Source organism: Schistocerca gregaria, chromosome 8, assembly GCF_023897955.1.
Source record: "Schistocerca gregaria isolate iqSchGreg1 chromosome 8, iqSchGreg1.2, whole genome shotgun sequence".
Lineage (NCBI taxonomy): Eukaryota > Metazoa > Arthropoda > Insecta > Orthoptera > Acrididae > Schistocerca > Schistocerca gregaria.
In genome coordinates this window covers 382,544,699-382,571,481 of record NC_064927.1, presented here as the reverse complement: position 1 = coordinate 382,571,481, position 26,783 = coordinate 382,544,699, and the positions used below count along the sequence as shown (strand labels likewise).

General features: G+C 38.7%; 1 protein-coding gene across 1 annotated transcript in view; it reads right to left on the bottom strand.

Annotated features, from left to right (window-relative positions):
* The window catches only part of LOC126284819 (cap-specific mRNA (nucleoside-2'-O-)-methyltransferase 1), a 241,890-nt gene that overhangs the window by 63,857 nt on the left and 151,250 nt on the right, over positions 1-26,783 (bottom strand). Inside the window, exon 12 of the mRNA XM_049984029.1 lies at positions 17,334-17,521. Coding sequence (XP_049839986.1) covers positions 17,334-17,521 — 188 coding nt within the window. The remainder of the gene's footprint in view (positions 1-17,333; positions 17,522-26,783) is intronic.

Sequence of the window (26,783 nt, the reverse complement as noted above, 5' to 3'; positions counted from 1 at the left end):
CTCCACCCCCCCTGCCCTTTCCCCTCACACACACACACACACACACACACACACACACACACACTAGGGAAGGTATTCTGCAGTGGTTAGTTGGTTGGTGTGGGGGTTTAAAGGGACCAAACTACAGGGTCATCAATCCCTTGTGGTGCATTGCTTTTAAGGTACAGGGTTTAATGATCACAGGGTTTTCGTAGCTAAAAATTTAGAGTGGATTTTAATGTGAGATGCTTACAATAGTTTTCACAATGAGACTTTGACTCAAAACCTGGCAGAAAGTGCAAAGAGTTTCTCGTCATATGTAAAGTACGCTAGGACCAAAACACAACCAATGCCTCCTCTGCAGAATAGTACAGGAAATAGTATCAATGAATGACAGTGCTGCTAAAGCAGAGATACTAAACACAGCCTTCTGAAATTCCTTCACAAAAGAATACAAAGTAAATATTACATAATTTGAATCAAGAACAGCTGCCAACACGATTAACATAGTAACAGATACTTCCAGAGTTGTGAAGAAACTTAAATCACTTATTAAAATCAAGTCTTCCAGTTGAGACTGTATACTAATTGGGTTCCTTTCAGAATATGCTGATGCAATAATATTCAAGAAAGGCAACAGGAGGACTCCACTAAACTACAGGCTCATATCTTTAACATTGATGCGAAGTAGTATTGTGGAATAAGTATTATGTTCAAGCATTATGAAATACCTCGAAGAGAATGGTCTGTTGACACACAGTCAAGACGGATCCAGGAAAAATTGTTCTTGTGATGCACAACCAGCTCTTTACTCACATAAAGTGTTGAGTGCAATCGACAAAGGATTTCAAATTGATTCCGTACTTCTATATTTCCAGAATGTTTTGACACCATAACTCACAAGTGGCTAGAAACCACACTAAGGTAGTGTTATGGGTCCTCTGCTTTCTTTATCTATATAAACAATTTACGAGACAATCTGAGCAGCCATCTTTGGTTGTTTGCAGATGATGCTGTTGTTTATCGTCTACTAGTCATCAGAAGATCAAAATTAATTGCAAAAAATTCAGAGAAGTTATCTGTATGGCAATTGACCCTAAATGATGAAAAGTGTGAGGCAATTCATATGAGTGCTAAAACGAAACCATTAACCTTTGGTTACACGATAAATTAATCAAATATAAAGGTCATGCATAGATGGGAATGACAATTATGAACAACTTAAAAATGGAAATAACAAATAGAAAATGTTGTGGGAAAGGCGACCCAAAGATTGTGTTTTATTAGCAGAACACTTAGAAGTTGCAACAGATCTACCAGAGGGACCATGCACATTACACTTGTCCATTCTCTTTAGGAGTACTGCTGGATGGTGTAGGATCCTTACCAGATAGGAGTACATTGAGAAAGTTCAAAGAAGAGCAGCATATTTTGTATTACCGAGAAATATACGGGAGAGGGTATCACGAACATACAAGATTTGCAGTGGGCATCAATAAAACAAAGGCGTTTTTCATTGTGGTGGGGTCTTCTCATAAAATTTCAATCACCAACTTTCTCCTCCAAACGCAAAAATGTTTTATTGATGCTGATCTATGAAGGGAGAAATGATCATCATAATAAAATAAGTGAAATAAGAGCTCACATGGAAAGATATAGGTGTTCGTTTTCTCCGTGTGCCATTCAAGAGTGGAATAATACAGAATTATTGCAAAGGTGCCTGGCACTTAAGTGTGATTTGCAGAGTATCCATGCAGATGTAGATGATTTTTTTTTCTTCAGATGTTAGGTAACATCACATCAACATAGGGAAGAGAGAGCCAAATAGGTGACCACTAATAAATATGAATGATGTCCTACCATGACTGATGTAACTTTCATACCTTGCTAACATGAGAGGGAAAATATTATAACTAATAACAGCAACATAAGGAAAAGATAAAGATGAAACATTGAGCTGCAGAAAGGCACAATGAAAATATACTTACTCACTAGCTTTTAGAAGAAGCCTTCTTCAGAAGAGGAAAAACACACACACACACACACACACACACACACACACACACACACACACACAGATATATTCATTCGCACAAGAAAGCACACTTCAAGTACACAATCCCACCATCTTGGGCAACTCAGACTGGAAACTAGAATGCCAGAGATGACGGTCATCTATGTATGAGATGTGCTTTCTTGTGTGAATGAATGTGTGTTTCCTTTTCTGAAGATGGCTGTGTCTACAACTCAATGTGTCATCTTTAGGGTGAGTAGCAACCTATCTTCTCCTCAAATTGTTGATAGTCCAACCTGGAATTCCCACCATTTTAAAATAGTATATATACCATCATAAAATGATTTAAAAACTAGCAACTCAGTGAAATAACATGACCCAGTTTGCGGGACAGAATGACACAGGAATAAATAAGAAGGGAAGAAAGAAACGTTGTGGACTTAGAGGACTAAAAATGTAAAGAGGTGTTTAATTTTTTATTTTTAAGGTAGGAGTAACAGGTTTCAAAGCGGTGCATAAAAAATTAATTTAAAAAAAGGAAAGAGAGAAGGGGAGGGGGGAAGAGGGAGAGTGTGTACGTGTGTGGGGGGGAGGGGGGGGGTATTTGTACTATGACATGAAACAGAGTAAGTGTAACAATAAATGAGGACCAACACATGACATACTGTGCTGGGGTATAGGTTGGAGGATGCTGTATGTACTGGTTGGTTGGTTTGTGGAAGGAGACCAGACAGTGTGGTCATCGGTCTCATCGGATTAGGGAAGGATGGGGAAGGAAGTCGGCCATGTTCTTTCAGAGGAACCATCCCGGCATTTGCCTAGAGTGATTGAGGGAAATCACGAAAAACATAAATCAGGATGGCCGGACGCGGGATTGAACCGTCGTCCTTACGAATGCTAGTTCAGTGTCTAAACACTGCGCCACCTCGCTCGGTCTGTATGTACTAACACAAATTCAGAAGAGAAAATAAACAAAAATGATTTTTAAAAGAGAAAGGTGAAAGTAGTATAAAATGATTTAAATATCATTGAAATAATTCAGTTTTAAGACAAACTCCAATATTGTACAGATTAAAACTAACTTGAATTGTAAAAGATTATGAAATCAAGTTCTCATAGATAGAAAAATATTAAAATTGTTTGAAATTGTATGGCTGAGATAATATGGAACAAAAAGACAAAAGATAAACAGAAATTATATGAAAGTTAAATGTTTACAAGTTAGCCAAAATATAGCTCAATGTTTTGAAGATTATTTCTTGTAACTAAAACATGTAAGCCATGATTAGCTATGTTTGCTGAAGTTTGTATTAGAAATCAGATGCCTGTAAAATCTATTCAGTTTTTATCATATAATAGTCTGTTATCCTTGTTAACAAAACAAAAAAATTACCAGCCATGTCCATCACAGTAAAACATTGATATGTCCAGAGGTAAAACACATTACTCCCACAATAATATATTTCTCATCAATTTTTTAATGTAGAGTTAAAAAAACTGTGCTAGGAGTAAAAGTTTCCTACATAGTGCAAACATTCAGTGTTAAATACAGTATGTAGATATATTTATAGTGACTTCATTCATCTAAGTGGAGGATATGAGGTGTTATATACCTCTCCAGTAATAAATATAGAATTTGAACAGAAGTCTGTAGCTAAGGTAGAATTTTCAAAATTTTTAGGTGTGTCCATTGATGAGAGGTTAAACTGGAAGCAACACATTGATGGTCTGCTGAAACGTCTGAGTTCAGCTACGTATGCTATTAGGGTTATTGCAAATTTTGGTGATAAGAATCTCAGTAAATTAGCTTACTATGCCTACTTTCATTCACTGCTTTCGTATGGCATCATATTCTGGGGTAATTCATCGTTGAGTAGAAAAGTATTCATTGCACAAAAACGTGTAATCAGAATAATTGCTGGAGCCCACCCACGGTCATCCTGCAGACATCTATTTAAGGATCTAGGGATCCTCACAGTAACCTCACAGTATATATATTCCCTTATGAAATTTGTTGATAATAATCCAACCCAATTCAAAAGTAATAGCAGTGTGCATACCTATAACACCAGGAGAAAGGATGATCTTCACTATGCAGGGTTAAATCTGACTTTGGCACAGAAAGGGGTAAATTATGCTGCCACAAAAGTCTTTGGGCACCTACCAAACAGCATCAAAAGCCTGACAGATAGCCAACTAACATTTAAAAATAAATTAAAAGAATTTCTAGATGACAACTCCTTCTACTCATTGGCTGAATTTTTAGATATAAACTAAGTAAAAAAAAAAAAAAAACTTAATCATTAGTGTCATGCAATATTTTGTGTAATGTAATTTCTTGTACAGACATCTTTTATTAACCTGACACGTTCCACATCATTACGAAGTGTCGTATTCATGATCTATGGAACAAGTATTAATCTAATCTAATCTAATCTAATCTAGTGGAATGATGTGTATCCCCATGATGAATGATACTTGCTACTAAAAGTTATAAAATAACATTCCAAAAGTAAAGATAAAGATATTGTGTGAGAGGGAGGGGGTGGGTATTAAATTTTATTTTGCATATGGGGAACTGTAGTGAGGGATAATGTGCATTTTCAGCAAGGAACAGTAATTGCAATGACTTCATGAGATGAAATATCTGCTTGGCTGCACAAATACATATTCCCTGGATCATGAAAAATAGACTTCTACTACTATTCAGGATATGGAATGTTGAAGATAATCATGTAATGTAGTATGTATATGTAACTGAAAATAAAACATACAGTGTGATGTTTGTAAGGAGCCCTGGTTCTTAAGAGAGGAAGATATGAAATCAAGTTTGTACAGAGCATATCTTCATTGGTGAGAAATGAAGGTATGTTAGAAAAGGTGCTGGATGTGACCTACCTCCACCAGTACACACAGTTCAACACAGTACTGCATGTTTGTGAAAGTGCTGGTTAACGGTGCTGCCAGAGTACTGGATTTCACAGAGGACGTTCTCACATAAATCATCGATATGACAGCAACAGTGAAATCTGACAGCAATGAGGTTCTACAAGCTGAGTGTTAATCTTGTGTTTCAGTGTAGTGTGGCTCACTGTTCATGGTGTGCTGCGTGAATTGCTTCTTCCAGTGCTGCTTTACTCTTGTCTCTTGTCATGTATTGATAGTATGTGGAAAGTGTGTGTTTCTTCTGAAACACTACTGAAGAACTGGTTACTTTAAGACATGTCAGCAACTGATTTTACAATGTTTCAAAAGTTGACATAAACTGTCTGAACACTGTGTTGAAGGCTTGGTGACAAAGCTGGACACATAGGGAACATTGTTAGATCTGCATGGCGAGGGGTGCCCGAAGTTGTCAAAAGAAAGTGTGGTTGAGGTAAAGAGATGATTGTTGGCATTGAGCATAAAGATTCTTTGCTATTAATTGCATGAAACTGTACTATTCAACAGTGTGCATCACACAGCTACAGAGTAAGTAGGCCAGTGTATCTCAATGTTTACTGGTGTTCACAAAGTGATACAGACATACCATGAAAAACACCTACCATACTGCCATTGGTTTCATAGGTTTCTCATTGAAAGCCCAGAAATATTACAGTATACAAGGTACAGTTTTGAAGAGTGGTTCACCTGTAAGGATATATCAACTCTCAATATATACATTTATGGAGTAGTAACAACCAGCAGCATGTAGTCATTGAGGAACCCCTTCATTCGAATAGGTGGGCTTATTCTGTGCACTATAACAGTGGTGCATCACTGGACTTTTTTTTTTTCACTACTGTTATCAGTGAAGTGTACCAGGTACTGTTTCATGAACCAGCTAATCAGTTGGATAACGAGGATCAGACACTTAGCTGGTACCAGCAAGATGGGACAACTTGCCACATGTTTAAAGTGACTATGGCTGCATTGAAATCATTGTTCCCTGACAGTGTGATTTCCAAAGCACTATGGCCTCTGAGGTCACCTGACTTGACCCCTAAAGACGTTTTCTGTGGGGCCACTTATAAGGTAATGTGCATAAGAACAAACCAGGCATCAGTATTGAGTTCCATCAGAAGTCCAACATGAAATCCAGGCAGTACACACACAGTACTCTGGCAGCAACATTTGCAAACATTTAGTGCTGTGCTGAACTGTGTATATAGGTGGTGGGAGGTCATTTCCAGCACGTCTTATAATATACCGTCATTTCTCAACCATAAAGGTATGTCATGCACAAATTTGATTTCATATTCTCTTTTACCACAATATTTGTAACAGTTTTTCTGGGGTCTCTTACGACTGGGACAGCATTCGCTGTTTGTTAACTCAACAGCAGTAACACAAGTTATTCTCAGAAATGTGGTGCTGTGATTCTGGATTTGAAAATAATTAGAAGATGTCTGAGAGAACAACTGTCACACAAAGGTAAGGAAGTTCAGTATCACACTGAAACTCACATTGCACCTTTCATGTAGGTAGTTGCAATTAGTATGCAGCCTTCTGTAAGGGTACAGAAGGCTGCATACTAATTGCAACTGTTGTATAATGTACATGCTTTCACATGTAGACCTACATTCAATAAGACAGCTGTGAAAAAATGTTATATCCCTAAAAACTTTAACTTCTGAAGATGGTTTGAGGTTCCCATTAAAATAATATAAATAATCTATAAGAGCATGTGCTGGTACTGCGAACGGCTGAAAGCAAGGGGAAAATACGGCCGTAATGTTTCCCGAGGGCATGCACCTTCACTGTATGATTAAATGATGATGGCATCCTCTTGGGTAAAATATTCCAGAGGTAAAATAGTCCCCCATTCGGGGGGTGGGAACTACTCAAGAGGATGTCGTTATCAGGAGAAAGAAAACTGGCGTTCTACGGATCGAAGCGTGGAATGTCAGATCCCTGAATCGGGCAGGTAGGTTAGAAAATTTAAAAAGGGAAATGGATAGGTTAAAGTTAGATATAGTGGGAATTAGTGAAGTTCGGTGGCAGGAAGGAACAAGACTTCTGGTCAGGTGACTACAGGGTTATAAACACAAAATCAAATAGAGGTCATGCAGGAGTAGGTTTAATAATGAATGAAACAATAAGAATGCAGGTAAGCTACTACAAACAGCATAGTGAACGCATTATTGTGGCCAAGATAGATAGGAAGCCCACACCTACTACAGTAGTACAAGTTTATATGCCAATTAGCTCTGCAGATGGTGAAGAAATGGAAGAAATGTATGATGAAATAAAAGAAATTATTCAGATAGTGAAGGGTGACGAAAAATTAATAGTCATGGGTGACTGGAATTCGGTAGTAGGAAAAAGGAGAGAAGGAAACGTAGTAGGTGAATATGGACTGGGGCTAAGAAATGAAAGAGGAAGCTGCCTGGTAGAATTTTGCACAGAGCACAACTTAATCATAGCTAACACTTGGTTCAAGAATCATAAAAGAAGGTTGTACACATGGAAGAAGCCTGGAGATACTGACAGGTTTCAGATAGATTATATAATGGTAAGACAGAGATTTAGGACCCAGGTTTTAAATTGTAAGACATTTCCAGGGGCAGATGTGGACTCTGACCACAATCTATTGGTTATGAACTGTAGATTAAAACTGAAGAAACTGCAAAAAGGTGGGAATTTAAGGAGATGAGACCTGGATAAACTAAAAGAAACAGAGGTTGTACAGAGTTTCAGGGAGAGCGTAAGGGAACAATTGACAGGAATGGGGGAAAGAAATACAGTGAAAGAAGTATGGGTAGCTTTGAGGGATAAAGTACTGAAGGCAGCAGAGGATCAAGTAGGTAAAAAGACGAGGGCTGGTACAAATCCTTGGATAACAGAAGAAATATTGAACTTAATTGATGAAAGGAGAAAATATAAAAATGCAGTAAATGAAGCAGGCAAAAAGGAATACAAATGTCTCAAAAATGAGATCGACAGGAGGTAAAAAATGGCTAAGCAGGGATGGCTAGAGGACAAATGTAAGGATTTAGAGGCTTATCTCACTAGGGGTAAAATAGATACTGCCTACAGGAAAATTAGAGAGACCTTTGGAGATAAGAGAACCACTTGTATGAACATCAAGAGCTCAGATGGAAACCCAGTTCTAAGCAAAGAAGGGAAAGCAGAAAGGTGGAAGGAGTATATAGAGGGTCTACACAAGGGCGATGTACTTGAGGACAATATTATAATGGAAGAGGATGTAGATGAAGATGAAATGGGAGATACGATACTGCGTGAAGAGTTTGACAGGGCACTGAAAGACCTGAGTCGAAACAAGGCCCCAGGAGTAGACAACATTCCATTAGAACTACTGACGGCCTTGGGAGAGCCAGTCCTGACAAAACTCTTCCATCTGGTGAGCAAGATGTACAAGACAGGTGAAATACCCTCAGACTTCAAGAAGAATATAATAACTCCAATCCCAAAGAAAGCAGGTGTTGACAGATGTGAAAATTACTGAACTATCAGTTTAATAAGTCACAGCTGCAAAATACTAACGCGAATTCTTTACAGACAAATGCAAAAACTAGTAGAAGCCGACCTCGGGGAAGATCAGTTTGGATTCCGTAGAAATGTTGGAACATGTGAGGCAATACTGACCCTACGACATATCTTAGAAGATAGATTAAGGAAGGGTAAACCTACGTTTCTAGCATTTGTAGACTTAGAGAAAGCTTTTGACAATGTTGACTGGAATACTCTCTTTCAAATTCTAAAGGTGGCAGGGGTAAAATACAGGGAGTGAAAGGCTATTTACAATTTGTACAGAAACCAGATGGCAGTTATAAGAGTCGAGGGACATGAAAGGGAAGCAGTGGTTGGGAAGGGAGTGAGACAGGGTTTTAGTCTCTCCTCGATGTTATTCAATCTGTATATTGAGCAAGCAGTGAAGGAAACAAAAGAAAAATTCGGGGTAGGTATTAAAATCCATGGAGAAGAAATAAAAACTTTGAGGTTCGCCGATGACATCGTAATTTTGTCAGAGACATCAAAGGACTTGGAAGAGCAGTTGAACGGAATATATAGTGTCTTGAAAGGAGGATATAAGATGAACATCAATAAAAGCAAAACGAGGATAATGGAATGTAGTCGAATTAAGTCGGGTGATGCTGAGGGAATTAGATTAGGAAATGAGATGCTTAAAGTAGTAAAGGAGTTTTGCTATTTGGGGAGCAAAATAACTGATGATGCTCGAAGTAGAGAGGATATAAAATGTAGACTGGCAATGGCAAGGAAAGCGTTTCTGAAGAAGAGAAATTTGTTAACATCGAGTATAGATTTAAGTGTCAGGAAGTCACTTCTGAAAGTATTTGTTTGGAGTGTAGCCATGTATGGAAGTGAAACGTGGAAGATAAATAGTTTGGTCAAGAAGAGAACAGAAGCTTTCGAAATGTGGTGCTACAGAATAATGCTGAAGATTAGATGGGTAGATCACATAACTAATGAGGAAGTATTGAAGAGGATTGGGGAGAAGAGAAGTTTGTAGCACAACTTGACCAGAAGAAGGGATCGGTTGGTAGGACATGTTCTGAGGCATCAAGGGATCACCAATTTAGTATTGGAGGGCAGCGTGGAGGGTAAAAATCATAGAGGGAGACCAAGAGATGAATACACTAGAGAGATTCAGAAGGATGCAGGTTGCAGTAGGTACTGGGAGACGAAGAAGCTTGCACAGGATAGAGTAGCGTGGAGAGCTGCAACAAACCAGTCTCAGAACTGGAGACCACAACAAACATTGCACATACACTCTCTCTTACATTCAACCAGTTTTTTGATGAAGGCTGTTTCCCACAAATGGTATATGCAGAAGTATGACTGAGTCATGAAAAGGGTAAACAAGATGAAATTAGGAATTATAAACCAGTCTCATTGTTAACAGTTTTCTGAATAACAAAGAAATCAGGTGCTTGTAGGTGTGAATATTACAAAACTACCAGTTTAATGAGTCACAGATGCAAAATACTGGCGTGAATTATCCACACTAGAACTGAAAGAGTGGCAGAAGCAGTTTTAGGAAGATCAGTTAGGGTTCCAGCAAAATGTAGGAAGCGCGCAAGTTAATGTTGGTCTACAACTTATCTTAGAAACTACAGGGGTCACTCGGAAAGTAATGCCCCATTGTCCCCCTCCCCCCTCAGCCCATAACAATGTTTTGAATGCTAACTGTCCATATGAATTCTTTAAGTTTCCTGAGCATGTGAAAAAAATGTGGAGCATTACTTTCAAGGTGACCCTTGTCAATTGAAAAATGGCGAACTATATTTATAGCATATGTATACTTCAATAAAGTTTTTTTGTAATAGTCATCGAAATACTCAATATAAAATTCTTTGGGCATCAGGGATAAAATACAAGGGGGAAAAAGCTACCTGCCACATGCACAGAAACCATATTGCTGAAGGACATGAAAGAAAGACAGTTGTTAGGAAGGTAGTGATTGAGGGGATGTAGCCACAGGCACAGACTCCATGGAGCCTTGAGGGGCCCGAGCCCTCTCAAAAATTCGTTTGGGGGAGTGGGGGAGCCACCCCAACAATTTAAGAAAATTATTAGTTATATTTTTTGATGATAGTTACCTTTCAAAATACATTCAGTAATGAGTTAAAACAAATAATTATTACACTAGTAAGGAAGTAAACTGAAAATGAGTGGTGTGAATCATCATAGTGTTATGGTGCTGTGGACACACTTAGAATTTGTCCTGGTGTGCAAACCTTCGGGTAAAGTCTGGCGCCACAAGCCAGCACTGCAGCTGCAGAGACATCAAAAGGACTGGAGCTGAAGCCCTTGGAATCCTCTGCCTCACATCACCTTGACACTTCAAGACATTACGATGCCATGGCTATATAAAGCCCACCCTGGTGTCGCAGTCATTCAGTGTGGAAAGTTTCGTTCAGTGCATGCTGCAGACGTGTTTAGTGTTCCGACTTTAGTGTCTAGCGGACTATTTTATATGACTATATTTTATTCGTTTACTTTAGTCTCTTAGTGTATTGTGAATTAAGTTTGCAATGGATAAATTTGTTACCAAAAATGCGCACTTGGAACTTGATGATACTGCACGTCACCCTCCAACAATTACTGTGTCGTCAATTGCTTTGTAGTCTTTAGGTGAGAACCGTTCACAGCCAAAAGCTGGACAATCCGATAAGGGAAGATCATTTCAGAAGTCTTGATTGGTCAAATATAAATGGCTAGAATATGAAGCATCTACTGAAAAAGTTGTTTGCATAACCTGCAAAGTAGCAGATGCTTAAATATTTTTAGGTTGTAAGACCCAAATAAAACTCACTATTTACATACTTTTTGATAGAAAGTATTAGGCATACTGTATTAACTTTATTAACTGTATTAAAGCATTAACTTCGAGATACTGTTTTTATTTAATGAACCATGAGCCTTATTCAAAGTAAGCTTAAATTAGCTATTTCACTTATTAATCAAAATGCTATTACTGTGCGACAGCAATATTTTATGTTTTATTCTTTTAATGGTAGTTTAGGATTTATTTAAATATAATTTCAGTCTTTTCAGAGCTATATACTCATTGCTCTGTAACAGTCTATAAGCATGATTATTACTGTAAATTAAATTGGCTTTTTACGAAAATACCATGCATGTTTATGTTTTGTTTCTGTTTTTCAAAGCCCAAAAATGTGTCGGGCTTGTTGAGTTTCCCGGAGTGTCGAGTTATCGAGAGTCCAGTTTTTGGGGTTCTGCTGTTGATCTTATTAACACTCACTATTTTTCATTAAAAATTTAGAAAATTTCCTGGGGCAAGACCCCCAGTATGTCTCCCCCCCCCCCCCCTCCCTGCTTCTCAATATCTTATTATAAGTCGGCACCCCTGGATGTAGCCTATCTCCCATATTATTCAAATTGTACATTAAGTAAAGGGGAAATTTGAAAAAAGTTCAGGGAAAGGAAAAAAAAAACTTTACTTTTTGCTGAAGACAATGTAATTTTGTCAAAGAAAAGGACTTGGAAGATAAGTTGAACACAATGGGTAGTGTCTTGAAAACAGGTTTTATAAGAGTGGTTTTAAAAGTTCTCAGAATCACCACGAGAGGTCAGTGCAAGCGCAACGAGTTGTTCACATGATATTCATTGGACTGTTGCCTGTAAACTTGTGTTGCATCAGTGCTCTTGGAAGAGAGCTGTGGTGGTGTCGTGGCTCTGTTGTTGTTCCTGCGTAGTTATGTGTGAAGATGTGAAAAAAATCGAGATTCGAGCAGTGAATTAGTACTTCGTAGAGAAGGATATGACGGCAAATGAAATTCATGCCAATCTCCATAATACAATGGGGGACTCTGCTCCTTCATATTCAACTGTTTCCAAGTGGATAAATGAATTTAAATTTGGTCGTGAGAGCTTAGATAATGATCCGTGCAGAGGTCAGCCAAGATGTGTCATTACTCCAGAAGTCATTGCTAAAGTGCACAAAATGGCCATGGAGGATCGCCGATTGAAAGTGCGTGAAATTGCTCACACTTGCCAGATGTTGTCTGAAAGGGTATATCACATTTTAACTGAAGAATTAGAAATGAAAAAATTATCTGCGATATGGGTGACGTGATTCTTGGCGCTTGATTGAAAACCCATGCCGTCGCCAAGGCAAATTAACATGAAGTAAGGTATGAATTGTTGACACACCCGCCTTATCCACCTGATATGGCTCCGTAGACTTCCACCTCTTCCTAAAACTGAAAATTTTTCTTGGTGGATGAAGATTCACTTCAAATGAAGAATTGATAGCCGGAGTTGACAACTATTTTCCAGGCTTGGAGGAAACTCATTTTCGAGGTGGGATCAACGCAGTGGAATGTTGTTGGACCAAGTGCATTAATCTACAATGAGACTACATTGAAAATAAAAAAAAGTTTCAGTGATGTAAGCACTTTTTTTTCTATTCTGTACCAAGAACTTTTTAAAACACCCTCTTAAAATGAACATCAACAAACATAAAACAAGGGTAATGGAGTGGAGTTGGATTAAATCCAGTGATGTGGAGAGAATTAGATCATGAAATGAGACACTATTAAAGGAGCAAAATAGCTGATGATGGCAGAATTAAAAAGGATATAAAATGTAGATCTGCAATATTATGGAATGCTTTTCTTAAAAATAAAAATACATAATCATCTAAGATAAATTTTAAGTGCTATGAATTGTTTCCTGAAAGTATTCGACTGGAATGTCACCTTATATGAAAGTGCTTCTGCAATATCATTCTAAAGAGAGCACTGAAGATTAGATATGTACATTGGCTAACTAAAGAAGAACTGCAGAAAATTTACGGCACAAACTGACTAAAAGAAGGAACCACTTGATAGGATACATTTTGGTGGAGGGAGGGAGGGAGGGATTTGACGATTTGCATGAGTGACGCACAATCAATGCTGCCAGTACTGTGAACTGTTGAACAAGGCAAGAATTGCATATCGCCGCAGAAGACAAAACCAATCGATTCAAGAGTCATCCTCTACCACAACAATGTGCGGCCCCATACTGCAGCTCTAACTGTCTCTAAGCTACTGGAAATGCACTGGACTACTCTTGATCATCCTCCTTACAGCCAGGACTTATCAGGCTGCGATTTTCATTTATTGAGATCACTTAAAGAAGCTCTAGGAGGGTGACAATTTGAAGACGACGACAGTGTGGACGACTTCGTGCGCAACTGCCTGGTGACACGACCAAGTTCTTTTTATGATGAGGGCATCAAAAAGCAGCCCATATGCTGGGACAAATGCATTTCCAAAGCAGGAGTCTATGTGGAAAAGTGCCTTGAGTTTTTCAATAAATGAATTTAAATAAAAAAATAAAATCCTATTTATATTTGATCCACCCTTGTATGTAAAGATAGATTTTTTAATGACTCCATCCGATACATGTGTGTGCACACTGATCATCCACAACATCATGACCACTGACCTACTACTGATACAAATCTGTCCAAGTGGTATCAGAATCACCTGGCAAGGAATGACTGCTAGTCAGACAAATCAATGGTGCATGTAGTATCAGTTAGGGTGCTGTCCCTGTGTAGAATGGGGAAGCCAAACGATCTATCTTAGTTTGACGAAGGGCAGATTGTGATCACCTGAGGGCTCAGCATGAGCATTTTGGAGACTGCACAGCTCAGCAGGTGCTCAAGGACTATTGTTGTGAGTGTCTTCAACATATGGTGAAACCCAGATGAAACCATGTCCAGATGTTTTTTTGCAAGGTTGGGCAGCCACCCCGTCATTACAGATGCCGCACGTCATAGACTGGGCAGACTGGTAAAATAGGACAGGCAGCGAATTGCGGCAGAACTAACATCAGACTTTAATGCTACACAGAGTACAAATGTGTGTGAATGCACAGTGGACCAAACACTCCTAATGTTGAGACTCCGCAGCCAACAACCCATGCATTTTCTAATGTTAACACCATGACATCGGCAATTATGAGTGAAATGGGCATGTGACCATTGGCACTGGATGCTGGTGCAGTGGCACAGTGTTGTATGGTCTGATGAATCCCAAGACCTTCTTCATCATTTCGATGGGAGGGCAGGAATCTGTCTCCTTCCACGAAAACAACTCCCTGACACTTGTATTGCGGGACGGAGACAAGCTGGCAGCAGCTTCGTTATGCTCTGGGGAACATTCACATGGGCATCCACAGGTCCAGTGGAGCTTCTGCAAGGCCCTATCATGACAGCCAAGGAATATCGTACAATGGTTGCAGATCATGTACACCCCTTCATGACAATCATGTTTCCTAATGGCAGTGGGATGCTGCATTAAATAACGTGCCATGTCACAAGGCCAAAACTGTGACAGAGTGTTTTGAGGAACACAGTGGTGAGCTACAATTGATATGCTTCCACCCCCCCCTCCCCCAACTCACCAGATCTGAACCCAATCAAACACAAACATGATGCCAGAATTCACAGTCCACCTCACCACCCCAGAATTTATGGGAGTTAGGTGACTTGTGTGTGCAGAGACCTACCAAGGCCTTACTGCTTCCATGACATGCTATATTGTAACTGTTACACATGCCAAAGGTGGATATACCAGCTATTAGGTAGATGGTCATAATGTTCTGGCTGATCAGTGTATACAATATATAATACACAAAAATGATTCATGTAAGTTGGCTGCTATCCTAACCTTACTGATTTGATGGATCAATGTGGAAGGATGATCAATGCAACAGTACAATAACTCACAAATTGTCCACCTATACAGACACTGGCCAACACTACTTCTCATGAATGTATCAGAAATTCCATAATACTACTGTAGAAACCTGAAAAGAAGAAATTGCAGCCTCACAGCTGTCACTGGAGGGCTGGTATAGCTGTAGCTCAAATTATGTTCAATGGGATTCATGTGTGAACATGCCTGCAACCAAATTCACTAAATGCCTTCAATCTTGTATATGTAATCCAGCATTTGAATTCTAAGAAAACACACACTGTCACCCATAAAGAGAAAAGAATAGAACATGGCAGGACAAAAGTATAAATGATCTCATAACCAAACTTTCAGATTGACAAAGAACTGTTTTTGGTTAAGTGGAGGCTCGTACAATTATTAATGCCGAATCCTGTCCTCGTCATCAATCCACCATCCTGATATCAAGATGTTCTGTCCACAAATGCAAAGTTATTTGATGTTTTTGCATAAATATTTGGATTGTCAGAGTTAACACTACAGTGCAATTTGTGGGAGACTGAATTGTGCTTCCATGCATAGTGTTTATCTGCCCAATCTCAGTGGATACTACAATGTTTTGTGATAATGACACACACACACACACACACACACACACACACACACACACACACTCACACACACACACACACACACACACACACACACACACACACCATGACTTCTGGGTTGATAGTCTGCATCATTTTGTTGTTCATTAGACTCACTGGAAACAAACTGGCACACACACACCATGACTTCTGGGTTGACAGTCTGCATCATTTTGTTGTTCATTAGACTCACTGGAAACAAACTGCTTCGGTCAACTATTTCGATGGGGTTTGATGAAGCAAGCCTAACTCTATACTGTTATGGACAGGTTTAACAATATGTTCCTCGAATATCTCTCTCTCTCTCTCTCTGGAAGCGAGACTATAACCATGAAATTACACTTTAGGGCTCTGGTATTTGCAACAGCACATTTTTACTGACCTATTTTATTGCACCACTGTCTTGCCATATCACAGTTACTAATAATTAAAATTATTGACTTATGCCAAAGTGAAGAATAATGATGTCAGGAGCTGTAACACTTAGCTAAGGAGTAAAGGAATACATGGGAAAGAGTCAATGTAACAAATATGAAAATAAACAAAAAGAAAAACTAATGAGTGGCTAACTGCAAAATACAATTCCCTTCTATAAATTTCAGAAAAGTAATTTTACTAGACAAGAAATTAATGGCTCCTAGAAGAAAGAAACTGGCAATTCCACAGCAACTGCACTGATAAATTCGCCTGTAAAAGTAAATCTGTGTTCTAGCAGAAAAAGTAATAAGATTACAACTGTAATTCTAGAAACTGATGGATTACAACTGTGAGGCAAAAAGATATACACCAGAATTCTTTTCTGGGCTGATAAATTTGATACAAAAATTCTTGACCAGAGACGTATTAATTCAGTGCAGTATTCTTAACTTCTTCTCTTTTAAAACCATTAGGTCGCTATTTGGAAGCCCGTTTTCCTTATATCTTTTGGTCTTGTCTGAGAAAATCATGAATCCAAATGAAGAATGTACTGTCTCTCTTCTTTCTACAGTGGATTCAAACATACTTTCCAGGTCTGTGCATATACTGTTTATGATATGTATGTATAATGTATATGCTCCTCAGCCTTTCACCAACAAGTTGTGTTCCATAAATGCTGTCACTTATTTAGGACAGTTAGGATTCCCTGCAAACAGCATATTTTACAGTGATCACTGAACTAAAAGAGTGCCTGCACATTATAAACTTTACAACAAAAAAAGGGTATTTTTGCTGCAGTTTAATCTAACATGTGAAGCACTACTCATATTTCGTGGTTTTTCCTGTGAATTTCCTCTGCAACAACACCTTCTTATTAACTTTGTGACACTAACCACAAATGCAATGTGTTACATTCATATGAGCCACTTTTATAGGGGCTTCTTATCAAAAGTGTTACTTGTAAAGAGTTTCATTGATCTAAAGAAATTCAAGCATTTAAAACTACATGAGACAAAGAGATATACGTTGTCCTTTAATATGAATAATTGAACAAAGGAATTAATAGGGACCAAAAGGTAAAAAAGAGAGAGAATTCCTTTAAAAATGATAAAGCACCTTTTTTCAGTAGTTCTTCACACTTAATGCTGGGACTAACAAAAGGTGGTGCTGTTCTTGATTTATCTGGGATGTCCCAGTAACGCAGGCACTCTCGTCGAATGTCTGACTGACGACTTTCTGTCAAATTAGTGTCCCGGCAAAATGCAGCTATCTTCACCAGATTAACAACCTGGCGTTCACCAATGCTGCAAAATGTTTTATCTGCCTTAGACACACACATTTACTTTTTATGTAACTTTTTTCCATCATAAGTAAATATCTGAACCAAAAACAAAAATATGTATAGTGTACAATGAAATCATCTCTAACAGAGTATATTATGGTAACAACTATCTTTACATAATTTTGTTGTGTACTCTTGTTGAAATAGATTGAGCTAAATCAAATCAATGAGTATTTAAATAAAAACACAAGGAAGAAACAGCAAAAACAAAGTAGTGAGAGCAAAACATGTAACAGAGAACTGAAGTGGGACAATGAGTAACAAAAAGTGTGTTAGTGTGAAGAAACTGAACTGGGTTACAAAAAAAAAAAAATAAAAAAAAAAAATGGATAAAAACAACATACATTAACATCAATAAGGAATTTGAAACCACTGAACAGAAATAATAAGGATAAACAAATGCATCCAAATCTGAAGATTCACATGTGAAACTTTTTGCTGCTCAATCAGGTCTAAGTTTCTGTTCAGCTTGGCTATGTGCCTTTTACCCACTTCATTTCATCTCATAGCTTTTCACTTTATCTTACTCGTACAGATAGATTTAAAAAAAATATGGACTCAATTCACAGTAGTAAAATAAAGTCAGAGAAGAAAGATGAGCTGTAACAGCTATACAGGAAAAGGTAATGGATGGTGGACTATCTCCCAAGTGTGTTTAACATTCTGATGGCAATGAAGCCCCTAACACCAAACTTGGTAAGAAGCAAAGAATCATCTAATCTTTCTTCTTTCAGTATCCCACCCAAGTGACAAATAACCTGCAAAAATTTTAAAACCAGCATTTCAATGTGACTTCTCCTGTATGTCCATTCAATGTTTCATCACCACTACACCTCACTTTTGGAGCAATAAAGGAAGATGGAAAGAGTACATACAGGAATGAAAGAACAATTAGTAAAATGGTGGCAACATTAATAGAGGAGATAACAAAAGAAATCTGAAAGAATATGAAAGAGAGAAGGAAAATAAGGAAACTGGTATGGGGAAAAAAATGACTGAGCAAGACACAACAAGGAAGAAAAGTAGCGTGCCAGTGCAAGTAGAGACAGAATAAACAGTTAACGGACATAGTAATGTGGAAAGATGAAGAATAAGCAGCAATATGGGATGAGAATGATTAAGTAACATGGGACTCACTGATACACGAGAAGACTGCCACACCAGAATTCGCACAAGCACAAGTTTCACGTGTGTCAGTTCAAATGGTGCAGCTGTTGTAATAACTCAATCAACCATCATTTTATACATCGAGGTGAGGTAAAGCAGGTGGTAGACTTTGGTTTATTGGTAGAACACTGGGAAATGCAGTCAGACTACAAAGGACACTGTTTACAAACCACTTGGGTGACTGGTTCTAGAATATTGACCGGTTCTAGAACATTGATCAAATGAGTGGTATCTGTATCAAATAGGACTAACAGGGGGTAATGAAGGTATACAGAGAAGTACAGTACGAATGATCACGGTTTCTTTGATCCATGGGAGGAGGTAACAGAGATACTGAAGGGGATGAACTGGAATACACTCGAAGACAGATGTAAGCTATCCTGAGAAAGTCTTTTAACAAAGCTTCAAGAACAGGCTTTAAATGATGACTGTAGGAATTACTACAACTGACAATGTATCGCTCACAGAGGGCTCATGAGGATAAGATCAGAATAATTACTGCATGCATAGAGGCATTCAAACAATCATTCTTCCCGTGATCCATACATGAATGGAATGGAAGAAACCCTAATACAATAATTGGTAATGGCATGTACCCTCTCATGCACTTCATAATGGTTTGCAGAGTATAGATGTAGATGTAGATCTGACAAAAGTCATGGGATAGCGATATGCACTTATAAAGAGGGTAGTAGTATCATGTACACAATATAAGAGGGCTATCCACAAAGTACATTGCGTTTTGGAATTAAAAATAAATAAAGCATTGGAATTACTTTTTATTATATACAGATGAAAGCCACACTTAAATACAACTTTTCACCATAGTTGCCATTTAAATTAAGGCACTTATTGTAGCGATGGACGAGCTTGGAAATTCCTTTGTCATAAAATTCAGCCGCCTGCGCCTTCAACCACGTGGTTACCTCTTCTTGAAGCTGTGCATCGTCATCAAAACACTGCATAGCCAACCACTTCTTCATTGCTGGGAATAAGTGGAAGTCACTCGGTGCCAGGTTGGGACTGTACGGCGGATGAGGAAACAACTCCCACTTAAAAGATTCGAGAACTTCACGAGTGGCATTTGCCGTGTGGGCCCGGGCGTTGTCGTGAATCAACAAGATCTTTGAGCCCAACTTTCCCCTGCGCTTGTTTTGTATTGCTCTTCTGAGGTTGTGCAGAGTTTGGCAATACCTTTGAGAGTTTTATTGTAGTGCCTCTTTCCAGGAAATCCACAAAAATCACACCTTTTCTGTCCCAAAAGACAGTCGCCACATGGTTGAAGGCGCAGGCGGACGAATTTTACGACGAAGGAATTTCCAAACTCGTCCATCGCTATGATAAGTGCCTTAATTTAAATGGCAACTATGTAGAAAAGTTGTATTTAAGTGTGGCTTTCATCTGTATATAATAAAAAAAATCCAATACTTTATTTATTTTTAATTCCAAAACGTAATGTACTTTGGGGATAGCCCTCGTATAAAAAGGCAGTGCTTTGGGGGAACTGTCATTTGTACTCAGGTATGTGATGTGAAAAGTGATGGCTGAGAATTAACAAGACTTTGATAACTGAATGGTAGCTGGAGCTAGATGCTTGAGACTTCCCATTTCGGAAATCATTAGGGAATTCAATACTCTGAGATCCACACTGCCAGGAGTGTGCCAAATTTCAGACATTATCTTTCACCACAGACTATACAGTGTCCAACAGCCTTCACTTAAAGATTGAGAGTAGTGGCATTTGTGTACAGTTGTCAGTGCTAATAGACAAGCTACACTGCAGGAATTAACCACAGAAACAATGTGGGCCATATGACAGATATACCGTTAGGACTGTGCGGTGAAATTATGTGTTAATGGGCTATAGCAGCAGAAGACTGACATGAGTGCCTTTGCTAACAGTACAACATAGCCTGCAGCATATCCGCTGGGCTCGTGGCATATCATCTGGCTCCTAGATGCCTAGAAACCATGGCCTGATCAGATGAATCCCAATTTCAGCTGGTAAGAGTGGATGGTAGGTTTCAAGTGCGTTGCACACCCCACAAAGCCATGGACCCAAGTTGTCAACATCTATGGATGACAATTTGCCATGTCAGTGGGACACAATTATTTGCAATTGGCTTGAAGAACATTGTGGACAGTTTGAGTGAATGATTTGGGCACCCAGACCATCCAATATAAACCCCATCGAACTTTTATGGGACATAATCAAAAGATCAGTTCATGTACAAAATCCTGCACTGGCAACACTTTCACAATTATGTATGGATAGAGAGGCTGCACGGCCCAATATTTCTGCAGGGACTTCCAACGACTTGTTGAGCCCACACCATGTTGAGCTTCTGCACTATGCCAGGTAAAAGGAGGTACAGCACAATATCAGGAGCTACCCCACGACTTTTGTCACCTCAGTGTGTAATGGACTGTCACTTGTCACTACTGACTAACCTTCATCCTTGAACATAGTTTTGTAAGTTCCATGCTGTTGTGGTCAACACAATGTCCAATATGCTGCACAGTCTGCTGCATGAATAGGACACATAATGGAAAATTATGATGGCTGCATTGGTGTTACAATGAAATGGAAGGGCACCATTTTCATGCATTTAAGAAAGCCAAAGTCACAGAGGAGTAAATGGTTAATGCACTTATACCAAAAGTAGTACGGAACTAAAAAGAAAATTTTCACACTGTATTTTCATGAACTGAAGACTCTCTCTGAGAGTATAAGCACCGCATAATGAGATAAAAAAGATATCTTTAACAAAGAAACAATCTGTGAAAAACAACTTGAAACAGGTATCGAACTGTCTAGATGTCATCATCGTGAAAAGTATGCAACTGGGTAGAAAAAGTTGGAGGGTAAGATCAAGAAATGCAGTGTTAGGTATGAAGGAACATTGCATGGAGCACTTAATTTCCTTGAGAAATTGCGAAGTAATGAAAAAATGATACACTTCCACATCACAAAGGCGACATTAGTTGACATGTAAGAGGCCAAAGTTCGAGGATTTTGAGAACTTCTTATAGGTAAAATGGTCTTCCATTCAGATCTTGAAGTGTGGATTACTGTCAAGGATGTCATAATCAGGAGAAGCAAAACTGACATTCTATGGGTCAGTGCATGGAATGTTAAATTCCTTAATTTGGTAGGTAGGTTGTTGTTGTGGTCTACAGTCCTGAGACTGGTTTGATGCAGTTCTCCATGCTACTCTATCATGTGTAAGCTTCTTCATCTCCCAGTACCTACTGCAGCCTACATCTTTCTGAATCTGCTTCATGTATTCATCTCTTGGTCTCCCTCTACAATTTTTACCCTTCACACTCGATGTCTCAGAACATGTCCTACCAACCGATCCCTTCTTCTAGTCAAGTTGTGCCACAAGCTCCTCTTCTCCCCAATTCTATTTAATAGGTATGTAGGTTAAAGGATTTAAAAATGGAAATCAATAGCCTGAAGTTATATACAGTGGGAATTAGTGAAGTGTGGTGGAATTGATAATACTGAGGCAAGACAGAGACTTTGAAAGCAGATTTTGACCTGTAACATATTTCCATGGGCAGATGTGGACTTGGACCATAACTTACAGGTTATGAACTGCAGACTGAAACTAAAGAATTGTAAAAAGGTAGGAAATTAGGGAGATGAGACCTGGATAAAATGAAGAAACCAGAGGTTGCTAAGTGTTTCAGAGAATGCATCACACAATGTTGGACTTAAATGGGGGAAAGGAATAAAGTAGAAGACTAATGGGTAGCTTTGTGAAATGAAATAGGAAGGCAGCAGAGGATCACAAAGGTAAGAAGGCAAGGCCTAATGAAAAGTTCTGGATGATACAGGAGATACTAAGTTTAACTGATGAGAGGAGAAAATAAAAGTGCAACACATGAAGAAAGTGAAAGGGCACACAGATGTCTTAAAAATGAGACTGACAGTAACTGCTGAATGGTTAAGCAGGACTGGCTACAGGAACAATACAAGGCTGTATGAGAATGCGTAACTAGAGGAAAGATAGATACAACCTGTAGGCAAATTAAAGAAACATTTGGAGAAATGAAAAGCAGCTGTATGAATGTCAAGATGTTAGATAGAAAGCCAGTAATAAGCAGAGATGGGAAAGCTAAAAGAAGGAAGAAATATACAGGGACACAAAATATGGGAAATTAACTTGAGGACAATGTTATAGAATGAGAAGAGGAAGTAGGTGAAGATGAGATGGGAGATATGATACTGCATGAATAATTTTACAGTGCACATTCCCTCAGAATTATTCATATCCTTGGGAGAGCCACCTATGACAAAATTATTCTACCTGATGAGCAATTGTGAAACAGGTGAAATTCTGTCAGACTCCAAGAAAAATGCCATGATTCAAATTCCAAAGAAGGCAGTAGCTGACAGATGTGAATACTACCGACCTATCAGTTTAATAAGTCTTGTGCTGCAAAATATTGACATGGACTATTTGCAAAATAATGGAAATACTGGTGGAAGTCAATCTGAGGGAAGATCAGTTTTGGTTCTGGACAAATGTGGGAACATATGAGGAAATACTTACTCTAATATAGGTTGAATAACAGCAATACGATGTTTATAGTACTTGTAGATTTAGAGTAAGTTATTGACAATGTTGACATGACTAGATTCTTTGAAATTCTGAATATAGCAGTGATACAGACAGTGAACAATTATTTACAATCTGTACAGAAACCAGACTGCAATTATAACATTCGAAGAACATGAAAGGGAAGCTGCAGTTGAGAAGGGAGAAAGAAATCGGTGTAGTCTATCCCCAATGTTATTCAAGATGAAGACTGAGCAAGCAGTACTGGAAATCAAGGAGAAATTTGAGAAAGCAATTAAAGTTCATGGAGAAGAACTACAAACTTCAAGGTTTGTCAATTTGTCAGAGACAGCAAAGGATTAGGAACAGCAGTTGAACAGGATGGATAGTGTCTTGAAAAGAGATAATACGATGTATGCCAATGAAAGGTTAAAAAGAGTAATTCAGTGTAACTGAATTAAATCAGTTGATCCTGAGGGAATCAGATCAGGAAATGAAAAACTTAAAGTAGTAGAGAGATTTTGTCATTTGGGTAGTAAAATAACTGATGAAGGCCAAAGTAGAGCAGATGTAAAATGCAGAATGGCAATAGCAAGAAAAGCATTTTTGAAAAAGAGGAATTTGTTCGTATCTAATATTGACACAAGTGTTAGGAAGTCTTGAAGTATTTGTTTGAGTGTAACCTTGTAAGGAAGTGAATTGTGGATGATAAGCAGTGCAAACTAAAAAGAATAGAAGCTTTTGAAAATCAGTGCTACAGAAGAGTGCTAAGCATTAAATGGGTAGATCAAATAACACATGAGGAGATAGTGAATCAAATTGGGAAAAATAGAAATTTATGGCACAACTTGACTAAAAGAAGCCATTGGAAGATAGGACACATCTTGAGGTATCAAGGAATCATCAGTCCGGTAATGAAACAATGTGTGTGGTGTGTGATTGGGGGGAAGGGAGGGGGGGGGGGGGGGAGTACAAACTGTAGAGGGAGACCTAAGCTTGAATATTGTAAGCAGCTTCATATAGATGTGGGTGTGGTAGTTATGCAGAGATGAAGAGGTTTTCATTGGTGAGACTAGCATGGAGAGCTACTTCAAACCAATCTTTCAACTGAAGACCATTACAATATAAGGTTAGCACACCCCAAGAGTATCCATACATATTATAAAAATTGTTGCACTTATATATTTACTGTGTTCCACATCTCCAAAGCCACTGGACTGATTTAAACCAAACTTAGTGCACAGTCAATTACTGTCTTGAAATCATTGTTGTGGATGTAAGAACCACCTATCGATCAAAGGGGTGTGGGTGAAAAAGCAGTGTAGTACATGATGCATGAATACCCATCCAGCATTTGTGAAAGGGAGCACTTAGAGACTTTGCAACAAACCTAACACATAATTTCAAACATTTATGAAACTACTTCTCAGTGACAAACCTCACAAAATGTTGAAAGGAAAAAAAAAAAAAAACCATCACTTACTTCATTTTTGCTATTCATGCGCAAGACTGCCGTGTGAAGCATGACATTTTAATTTATTATTTCTTTACTATCAACTGTTTTCATGATGCATTTTGCAGAAAACATTCATGTCTACCACTGAATGTACCAGAGAAATTGTATCATTATACAACACAAAATTCAGGAAATAGGATGTGTTAAAAACTACCGAATCATGAAAGACACTTAACTTTATTATTTCACTGCTACTAACTTCATTTGCAACACTTTCTCCAGACAGTATCCACATCTGCCACTGAATGTGCCTATAAAAATATATCACTGTAGCTTAGGAGATAAGATGTCAAATACTGAGGTGCACTAAAAACTGTAGCATCATGTATGATGTTTTCATGTATTTCCTCTTTACTACTAATTCTATTCGCAATGCATTTCGCATACAGTAACCACATGTGCCGTTGAATGTGCCTATGAAAATATATCACTGTATTACACATAGTTCAGGAGATCGTTAACAATGAGATGTGTGGAAAACTGCTGCATTAATTTGTTACTCTTTTCTACTAACTCTATTCACAACACACTTCACAGAGAATAACTACATATGCCACTGAATGTACATGCAAAATTATTTCATTGTGCAGCACATAGTTCAGGAGACACAACATCACAAACATTGAGTTGTGTGGAAATAAAACTGCAGGGCAAAATTCGCAAGAGATACAGGTGAAATACGTATACAAATATATACAAAATATGTGAAATATATCTGACGTGTGCATGGATACATCTGTGTTGAAAAGCTCATCCAAAGCCCCTGGAATGAATTCAACCAGATTTGGATCACTTATCAGTTACAACATGGAAAGAAATAATGTGGGGTGAGAACTTCCAGCCTCCTATTGGGTTGAGTGTGATAAAGTAGGGAGAGAAGGGAGGAGGAGAAGAAGATGGACAGACAGAGAGGGAGGGAAGGAGGACATGAAATATTGCAGGGGGGGGGGGGGGAGATGGACACAGATAGGGGGAGGAGGAGATGAACAGAGAGAGGGAACACTCAGACCTGCCACAAGCCATCTACAGTATGTTGGAACGGTGAGCTAAGAAAGATGGCATAGGATACATGTACTGAGATTGATAATAGAAGACCCTGCTTAAAAACTAATAAGTATATGGAAACTATCATCTGTAAAGGGCAACAAGAATGAGTCCAAATGTGCTGCTAATATCTGACAAGTATTAAAGTTATAAATCAATACAAAATGTAGGAGGCCCAGCCCTCGAAGAATGCAGCACTTCTGAGGAGGGGGCGAAGGGAAGGGGGGGAAGATGTAATGATGAGAGAGGGAGCGGAAAATGGACAGAGAGAGAGAGCACAGTAGGAGATGGACAGAGACAGGGGAAGGAAGTGATAGGCAAAGGGAGAAAGGAGGAGGAAATGAACAGGCAGAGAGGGAGGAGGAAGTGGACAAAGAAGGGGAAGATCAGAAGGTGGACAGAAAGATGGGAGACGAGGAGATGGGCAGAAAAAGGGGAGGAAGAGGTGGACAGAGCGAGGGGCAGGAGGAGATGAACAGAGAGCAGGTGGTGGGGGAGGTGGACAGAAGATCAACAAAGAAGTGATGGGGGAGGAGACATAGAGAGGGGGGGGGGGGGGGAGTAGGAGATGGACTAACAGAAGATTGCAGAATAAATACATACCCGGGCAACGTCGGGTATTCAGCTGGTATTTGTGTAGAAATATTTTCACAAGTCTAGATTAGTCAAGTGGGGATTTAAATTTAATGGTTCCAGGATGGCCTCTATTTACTCCTGCACTGTTTTGTCCAACACTTGCAACATGCATACCCTATATTCTCCAATCTGATGGCCTCAAGCAATGACAACAAAGCTAAAACACACTTAAAAAGCAAGCAATGTAGATTTGTAGGTGGTTAACTTTGCTTCTTATAAATATCATGAAAAATATCTTAAAAACATAGTATTTCATCATGTTGAAACAAAATGAACCTTCAGTTGATGAGTAA